This window comes from Eimeria maxima, genomic scaffold (assembly GCF_000499605.1).
Source record: "Eimeria maxima Weybridge genomic scaffold, Emw_scaff170, whole genome shotgun sequence".
Classification (NCBI taxonomy): Eukaryota; Apicomplexa; class Conoidasida; order Eucoccidiorida; family Eimeriidae; genus Eimeria; species Eimeria maxima.
The window spans coordinates 40,353-49,618 of record NW_013564615.1 but is presented as its reverse complement, the minus strand read 5'-3'; the positions used below and the strand labels follow the sequence as shown (position 1 = coordinate 49,618).

The following is a 9,266-nucleotide window of genomic DNA, read 5'->3' as shown; positions in this document are numbered from 1 at the left end:
TATATATATATATATATATATATATATATATATATATATAATGTGTCTTTGTTGTATAGTTGTACGAAGATGAGTTTGTGTAGGGGTTTATGGCTTGAATGATCTTACTAAGAACAATTACTAATTACTAATAAAACGTAATATATAAATTATAATTAAATTGAATTCAATTGAATATATATTTTGTGTTTTTGTTGTATAGTTGTACGAAGATGAGTTTGTCTATGGAGGATTGAATGCTCTTGGTCCTTCTCTTCGCGTTGGATTTTCTTCTCGTCTTTGTCCCCCAAGAGCACCAATTGGATCTAATCAATTCGCTTATGCCATTGGATCATATTGCCAACTGCAGCACCAGCAGCAAGAGCAACAGCAGCAGCAGCAGCAGCAGCAGCAGGGGGAGCATCAGGGGGAGCATCAGGGAAAGCATCATCAGCAGCCAAAGTGCTGCTGCAGATGCACATGTAGCAGCAGTAGCAGCAAACGGGGAAGCAGCAGCAGCAGCAGGATGTTAGCTGCGAAGGTGGCTAGTGTAAGAGGGGCCCCTCGACTTGAGGGCCTCTTTGTTGTGACGGGAGGGAAACGAAAACGTCTTAAACAGTCAAACATCAATTTAGCTCTCTTCTGCCAGCATTCGATGCAGCAGCAGCAGCAGCTACTGCAGCAACAGCTTGAGCTGCAACAGCAGCGGCGGGACAAGCAGGAGCAGCAACCGGCTCCTGCGGACACAGCAGCTACAATGGCGCGGAAACCGCAGCAGCAGCCGCAGCATAACCCACACAACGAAGCAACAGAAACAGATGACGCTGCTGCTGCACTCGACGCAGTAGCAGCTGCAGCAACAACAGCAGCAGCACCTGCTGGTGGTGCTGCTGGTGTTTCGTCCTGCTATTGCTGTCGTTGCGCATGCGGTTGCGGTGCTGCCGATAGTGGTGTTCCTCCTTCTGCTGGTACTGCTGCTGCGAGCTGCTGCAGCGGCGAATCTGCTGCTACAACAGCAGCACCTAGTTTACAAGAAGGAGACATTGTTGGTTGCTTCGTCCATATGCCTGGAAGACCTCCAGTAACACTCGAAGACCCGAGGGGCCGTGCTGCTCTCTGGAGGTTCCTGCAGCAGGGTAAGCAGCAAAACATACACCTGCTGTCGCTGCTGGTGGTGCTGCTGCTGCTGTTCGGGGTAGCAATGCTGATACTGCCAGGGTTGCTGCTGCTTCTGCTGCTGCTGCTGTTGTTCATGCGTTTCTGTCTGATCTACCTCTAATCTTGAAGGGTGGTTTCTTCTGCTGCCTGTATAGTGGGTTCCCTTGGATGTTGCCGTGTCTGCTGTATGCATGCGAAACCCTGCTGCAGCAAGTTAGAGTGTACACGTAGGTTTGTGCTTTCGTGCTGCATTTTGAGTGTATTTATTTAATACAAAAGGGTATTTTAATTTGCTCATTAAATAAATTTAAATATTTAACCGAAAATGCTTCAATAATAATATAAATATGCAAATAGATAGATTTTCTTTGTCTTTTCTTTAGGTTTATTATGCGACATTACCCATGATACAACCCTCCCTGTAGGTATAAAACCTTATCCTTCTTCTTTTATTTCTTTTTCTATTAATGGTATTTTGTACCATAAAGTCTTTTCTCCTCTTCTTTGCTGCGAGTTACACCCTGCGGTGTCTCTCTTTAATGGGGCCTCCGCAACTCTTAACTTGGGGCCCCACTTCCAATTCCTCCCCTCCTGCCTCAGCAAATACTTCCGGTACCTTCCTTCTCCTCCTCCTCACCCTGCTGCTTTTGCTGCTGCTGGTCCTGTTGCTGCTGTTGCTGCCACTGGTCCTTGTGCTGGCCGTGCTGCTGCTGCTGCTCCTGCTCTTCCTGCGGTTGATGCTAGTGCTGCTGTTGCTGGTACTGCCGATGCTCCCGCCAGTGATGCTCCTGCTACTATTGTTGCTGCTGCTACTACTGCTGCTGGTGCTACGGGTGTTTCTGTTACTACTAGATTCTGCTGCATGTCTTGCAGTTGCAGCTGCCGCTGCTCCAAATATGCATGCCTCCTCCCAGTATTCTTGCTGCTGCCCCTGCTGCTGTTGCTGCTGTCAGGCCTGCGCAGGAAATGCTGACTTCTGTATATCCGCTGAAACACGACCTCGTAAAATTCTACTTGCTCGCTGCCGACAGCAACAGCAACAGCAATATCAACAGCAGCAACAGCAACGGGAAGGAGGATGCAGATGAGGTGGGAAGATCTAAAAGGCTGCGGACAATCGCTGAGGTTGAAGGATTAAAGGACGGAGCCGCCGAGGACCAGCAGCAGCAACACCAGCAGCAGCAGCAGCCGCTTCGCTTTGTTCCTTTTGATGAAAAAACTTACCTCCGCAAACTCAAGGCAGCAGCACCTCAATTTTTTCCTCCCGCCGCCCCATCCGTGCAGCAGCAGCATCAGCATCAGCGTCGACAGCAGCAACGGCAACAACAGCAGCATCATCAACAACAGCAACAACAGCAGGGCCATTCGCAGTACGACCAGCAGAAACTGCAGCAGCTGCACCTGGAAATGTCCATAAAAACAATGAAAGGTAGCAGCGGTGCACAGACAGCCGAAGAAGCAAAAGATGCAGCTATTTCGTTGACAGAAGCAGCAGGAGTAGCAGCTGAAGCAGCAGCTGCTGCTGAGGGACCCATCTGCGCTGCAACAGCAGAAGCTCAACACTAGGATGCCATACTTTAGGTAACACTCCAGCAGCAGCAGAAGCAGCCGAAGCAGCAGCGACAACAACAACAGCACCAGATACAGCAGCATATGCAGCACCACGATTTTTATTAGGGACAACAGCAGCGGCCTGCTGTTGCGTATTGTATTTAATTTTATCCTTTGTTTTCCCGCTCCACGAGCCGATTCCAGCCGTCAAACCCTAAGCCATAAAACCTCAACAGGTCTCTCTGCAGCATAACAAATTTGTCAGTATGCCAAAGCAGCTGTAACAGACACTGCAGGCGACACGCAGGTAGCGAGGGAGGCGTTGTTCTGCTGCTGGTGCAGCAGCGGCCACCAGCCCGCCAACAACGGCAGGAAACCAGCTTTGCTTCCGCCGCAGCAGCGCATGCGCGAGGCGCTGCAGCAACAGCTGCAGCCGCAGGCTGAGGTGCCTTTGCGCTGTTGCTTGTAAAGACCGCCTTAATTCATCGATACTTTAGCATATAGCGGTACGGCTTGCTGCAGCCAGCAGCAACTAGCTGTAACTGCAGCAGCAAGCTGGCTTGGCAGCAGTTTCCTGTCTTGCTGCAGTTTGCTGGAGCAGCGTCAGCCAGGTGACTTAGCAGCAGCTAGCTGGAGTAGCAGCAGCTAGGTATGTTAACTGCAGCTAGCTGTCGCCGCTGCTGTAAACCAGTAGCTTGCAGTTCTATCCTTTGTTAGCTAGCTGGATGACGCGGGTAGCCTTAGCTGCAGCTAGCTGTTCTGCCAGTAGCAGCTAGATGCGCAGCCACAGGCGGGTTTCGTTGCATACAGCTAGCTGCAGCTAGCTGTAAGGACATAGCCCCCTGTAAACTGTTGTATAGTGGGTCTCTCTAAAGATAGACGAAAAGAAGGAACAGCGACTGCATGCAGCTGGGGAGGCGATGCAGCACGGGGGGTTTACCGAGCTGTACATACACCTTATGGGTTATTATTAAGGTGGGCATGCACCTCAGGGGCTATTATTTTTACTATTACTAATATTATGCTGATTACGGCTATTACTAAAGTGTGCATACACCTGAAGCTGGGAGACCTTAAGCAGAACAAAATATAAGCATTTGTCTATTGCGGTATGGGCGGCAGTTGTTTATCCAATCCTTGCCTTCTCCCTTCACTGTTGCTCCATTGCCTCTTGCCCGTGGGCAGCTCACCCTCAGTAACGTCTCACAAACCAGCAGCAGCCGCTGCTGCTGCAGCCGCTGCAGTCGCTGGTGCGGTAACAGAAAACAGAAGGAAGCAATAGCTGAAGCAGCTGGTGCCTCAGTGGCCCTTGCGCTGCAACAGCAGACATAGCTGCGCTGCAACGCTGGCCGCCGCAGCAGTCGCGGCAGCACCAATAACCCGGGCCGCATGTGCAGCAACATCTACGCTATCTTGCTGCTGCTGCTGCGCCATTCGCGACCGCTCAAGACAGAACCTCTGCTAACCTGCAGCACACACAATGACACAAAAAGCGTTGCCCGTCCTTCTCCAGAGGCTGATAGTAGAGCCTCTGCAAGAGAATAGGCAATGAGACAATAAAGAGGAGCAAAGTAATAAACAAGCAATAGGAGACAGAAAAAGGAGGCGAAGGTACACAAACAGCAGCATTAGGGTCCACTTTCATATTCTGAGACTCCATTTCTTTCTCTGTCTCTCTTGCTGTCTGGCCCCTTTACTGTCTGCTTCTCCTTCTCTGTGTCTGCCTCTCTTCGCTGTTTCTGTCTCTGTGTCAGTTGCGGTTTCTGTGTCTGTGCCTTTCTCTGTGTCTGCTGCAGTGCTCCAGCAGCAGGAGCTGCAGCAGCGAAGAATGGATATGCACATTATCTCTCTGTCTCGCCTATCTCCTCAAGGGAGACAGTTACACTCATAGATTTGACAGAGAGAGTAAAAGTGACGGAGAAAGATACAGCTGCTGTTGGTGCTGTTGTTCTTGAGCTGTTGCTGCTGCTCACCAGTCCATTGCTGCTGATATGCCCTCTCCCTTGACAGCAGATGCGCCGAAGACGGACCAGCGCCTCTCCCGCAAAGAGGACAGACCCAATGCCATTGAAATCTGCAACAACAGGAAACAGTAAATGGAGACAGTAAGGGAAAAAAGGAGACACAAAAGAAAACGGAGAGAGCATCAATTGTCTCCTAGAGTCTCCATACTACCCGCTACCCTATGCCGTTTGTTGCTGTTGCTGCTACTGTTGTTGGTGCTGCTAACGTCCGTGCTCGTGGTAGCGCTGCGGTGCTGCTGCTGCCTGTGCTGCTGCGGAGCTGTTGCTGCTGCTGTTGTTGCTACTTTTGCTGCAGCAAAAGCATACCTCTCCTTCGTTGAGAGCCCGTGGGAGGTCCTGTTTATTTGCAATAACTGCAAGGGCTACATCCTTTAGCTCCTCCTCCTACACACAAAAACACGGCAACCTGCTGCTGCTGCTGCCGACGCTGCTGCCGGTTATGCTTGTGCAGGCACTAACTACATATATTTGCCGCAGTCGCAACCGCTGCCTATAGATCAACGCAGTCTGCTGCTGTTTAGCTTCGGCACAGTGGCAGCAGCAGCTCCTGCTCCTGCTGCTGCTCCTGCTGCTGCCGTTGCTCTAGCTACCTCTAGCATAAGCAGCAACTCCTGTCTTGCGTCAGGAAGCCGCTCCACGTCTGCGCTGTCGACAACGTAGATGAGGGCTTGAGTGTTTAGGTAATAACATCGCCAGTAAGGCCTACACGCAAACCCTGAACCCTAAACCATAAACCTTTAGACCCTAACCCGCTGACGAAGTGCAAACCCTAAACCATAAATCCTCAACCCCACACAGCACCCAACTAGGCGGTACCAGCAAACTCACAGCAAGTCGTAAACCCTAAACCGTATAAACCCTCAACGAATCGTACACTCTAGAAAACACAAAGCAAGCTCCCTGTGCCGAACACAAACCCTAGCTATGCATGCACCGATGGACCCTGAGATCTATTAGTAGACTTCGTGTCTAGTGTTCAGCATTGGAGGATTAGGGTTTACGGCTTACCTAATTGATGTTTGACCACCCAAATCCCACACCTGAAATTCGATGTTTTTGTATTTCACTGTTTCGACATTGAAACCAATTGCTGCATTACATACACGACACCAATATCTACTGCTGTTGTTGCTGCTGCTCTTCCGGCTGGATCTGGTGTTGCGGCTGTTTCAGCTTTCGCTGATGTTACTGCTCGTGCTATCGCCGCTACTGCCGCTAGTTCTGGTTCCGCTTCACCCACTTGGTACTGTTTGTATAACTTCGTTAAGGTGTAGGCGATCTGCGTACAAAGGGACAGCCGCAGCAACGGTGTTTCTACTGTCGTTGTCGTTGTTGCTGCTGCTTGGGCTGCTGCGCTGGAGGCAGCTTAGCTGCTAAGACAGCAGCTAACTTCTCAGCTATCTACATAGCTAGATAGGTAGGGGACAGGCTGAGTAGACAGGTACCTATGTCGGCAGCTAGTTACATCGCTAGCCACGGCGTGGCAGCGACGCTCGCCTGCCAGCGAGCTAGCTAGCTTTGTAGCCAGCTAGCCAGCATGCTTGACAGCTAGCCATGCATCCGGTTAGTTAGATAGCTATCCAGTTGTTTACGTACATAGGATGGTGGTCTTGCCGGCGTTGTCAAGGCCAAGAATCAACACGCGGACTTCGCGCCCCCCAAAGAGGCGCGGGAACCAAGAGGAGAGGGCCCCTCCCATGGCGTAAACCCTAAACCCTAAACCCCAAATATCCGAGCGTGAGCATTGAGGGTTCATACACTGAGGACGACGCGGGGGATCGGGATCGAGGGAAGACGATCCCGATCCCCCCCGATCACTGTGAATTCCAACCTACCCAACTTTTTAGCCGCCACACCTGCTGCTGGTGATGATGCTGCCGCAGCTGTGGTCGCAGCTTCTACTGTTGCTGCTGTTGCTGCTGCCGCTGTATCTGCGAGCGTTGCGGCTGCTGCCGTCACCACCAGTTGCCAGGCTGCAGCGGCTGCGGGAAAGTAGCTCCCCGTGGGTGTTCGTACACCGTCTTCATTACGGTTCGAGCAGCTGCTGCGGTTGCTGGAGCTGCTGCAATGTGCTACAGCAGCTAACTTGCTGCAGCAAGGAGCTAACCTGCTGCAGCAGACAGCCAACGGGCTGCAGCAGCACAGCTGGAAGGCAGCCGCGGGGAACCACCAGCAGCGCCCCGACTCACAAGGCCAAACGCCGACTCCAAAATGCTCAACTTTATTATTTTGAATATTCACAAAAAATGCAATGAAGACACAACCGCTAAAACAACGCGAGATGGAGCATGCAGCAGTAGCAGCAGCTGCTGCAGCGACTCGTGTTGCTGTTGCTGCTGCAGAGTCAGCAGCACAAGGACCAACGCTTCAGTGTCTGAAAAGAAATGGCGCCAAGCATTTCGGCATTCTGCTTTGGTGCTGCTTTAACGCAGTTCCCTTTCTGCTGTCTGCTCACTCGCGCGGCGGCGTACCTGGGAGTACGAGAGCAGTGCATATTATTCGTGTCTCATTAAATATACGCATTTGGCCCCCACCTCCCTCTTGCAGCAGACCCCCAAATGCCACATTCACTAAGTCGTGCAGTGGGCAATATGTAGGCTTTAGAAAGCTATCAGCTGTCATAGGAGTGGGGGTGGGGCAAGGCCTGCAACAGGCAGTGCAGCCTTGGTTCCTTGTAGGCACACTGGAGAACCTCCATAATCTTGGTTGGTGAGTGCTTGGCTAGCCTACAGGCCCCAAGTGTCTCAAGTAATTCATTGATTTTCCCTTGTGCAAGGTCATTTTGTGCTAGTGCAGGCAGTGTAGTGTTGTGTCATAATAGAAAGGTAGTACGTGTATTTTCCCGTTTTGTTTGTATCTTTGTACCATCAAGTTAGACAGTACTGCTGCTGCCTTGCTCATTTAGCCGCTCGAGCGCTCTAGTTTGTGGCGCGTGCGGCCTTACTAGGTTCGCAGGAGTCAAGAGAGCTGCCTGTCTTGAGGTAGTGCGAGCACTTCTACTTCTTCCTACTTGGAAGATTGAGCAGCTCGAGCCAAGGTAGTGTTTGAAAATTGCCTGTCCTAGGTGGATTATTTAAAGAGGGCTGCGATATAAGTAACCACGCTGGTTTCTCGAGGCAGGTGTTGCAAGAATCTGCTGAGATGCACGCCCCAGCATCCTCCTGTGTATGCCATCGCCACACATTTGTGCTGGTCTAGGGATGGGTTCTGGAGACTAAGAGAGGTCGGCTGTGAAGGGATATCCACACGAGTGATTTACAGTTATGTGCGTATAGACAATATGTAAAGAACAGAGAGAGAGGGAGGGAGGTAGCCCGTTGTTTTGTGCGTTGCGGAAAAGAGAACAAAGGGGTTAAATGTGGCAGCTTGCCAGAACACGCAGCACTTTTGGATCAAGTGGGGGAGAGCGCCTCTAAAATGAAAATGTTTAAAGAAGTATCCTTTACAAACTTCCACAGTGAAGAGGAAGCCACGGGGCCGAGGTGCAATCAGTAGGCCCATGCAGTTACCTGTAGCCGTCTACATACACGACAAGACGATCGGAACGCCCCCGGGTGGAGAGGTGGCCTTAATGGGAAGCTAGCCACATTACAGTGGTAACGGACACTTCCGTTGGAACAACCTCCCAATACAGAATAATAGTAGGCCGGCTATGGGGAACGCATGAGATATCTAGACTAGACTGTTTGTGTTTATGTGCGAATTGGCACGGAATGGCATAAGCTCCTAGCGCTTCCAACATCATTTATGCTGTGTACAGGAAGAAGAGTAATATCCGAGTAAAAACAAGAGGAGAGAAACGGCATTCCTGCCCAGCGCAGAAAAGCCGCCACATTCGGCCGAGATGCCAGAGTTTGTCACTCTACTCTTACGACGAGCACAATTTGGGGGGATTTGACCCAGTTAGACACGGAAAAAACGGCAGAGGTATCCACAAAGCAAAGAAGGCCTCCCCTGTCTACCAAATAACGAGGAGATTCAAAGCGAGATTGGCACCGTATGGAGGCCAAGCGTAATGCACCAAATTTCCCGCACGAAGCTGTGACTGGATATCCAGGCAAACCCAGCATAACGGAGAGGAAATCAACCGGTGGGACTACTCAGAAGAAGCAAAGTTCAACCGTCAATTCCCACGTCCAGGCGAATATTATTGCTGACGGATTAAAGGGACGCGAGGTGATGCTTATGCTTAGAGCCCACGTGAAACGAACAGTTATCTATGCATCGGAGCGGTTCACTGCTCCGCCTCATGCGGTGTTCCGCAGTCCTTTTATCATTTGGTTTCGCCAATGCGTATATGTAGATTGGAATAGGCCTCGTCGACAGGCATCACACTACGCTGCATGCTTACACGCACAAAGCTTAACACATCTGTGTGCCATTCGCATTTTGTGGGCACCTGGCAAGGAAGGCTGCCGACCCCTTCCGTGTGGTATGCAGCTCCTACAATGGAAGTACAATTTTAGGCAGACCAAGGTACATGAACGCAGCGCCCGAGTGCTTAGGACATCTTACTTGCAGTTCACAATAGCCCCACCATAGTTTTCGGCACCG

The 9,266-nt window shown here is 50.9% G+C and overlaps 2 protein-coding genes across 2 annotated transcripts; one reads left to right on the top strand and one right to left on the bottom strand.

Annotated features, from left to right (window-relative positions):
- Positions 1-505: 505 nt before the first annotated feature.
- EMWEY_00019380 (hypothetical protein, conserved) lies at positions 506-2,703 on the top strand (the record flags this gene model as incomplete). The annotated part of the gene is made up of 3 exons (XM_013480179.1): positions 506-1,115; positions 1,396-1,417; positions 2,091-2,703. 3 exons carry the CDS (start codon positions 506-508, stop codon positions 2,701-2,703), a joined length of 1,245 nt encoding a protein of 414 aa, XP_013335633.1.
- Positions 2,704-4,091: 1,388 nt separating this feature from the next.
- On the bottom strand, positions 4,092-6,411 carry EMWEY_00019370 (ADP-ribosylation factor domain-containing protein, putative; the record flags this gene model as incomplete). Its single annotated transcript, XM_013480178.1, has 5 exons — positions 4,092-4,154; positions 4,662-4,762; positions 5,215-5,414; positions 5,721-5,802; positions 6,309-6,411. The coding sequence occupies 5 exons, from the start codon at positions 6,409-6,411 to the stop codon at positions 4,092-4,094; spliced, it is 549 nt and encodes a 182-aa protein (XP_013335632.1).
- Positions 6,412-9,266: the final 2,855 nt, after the last annotated feature.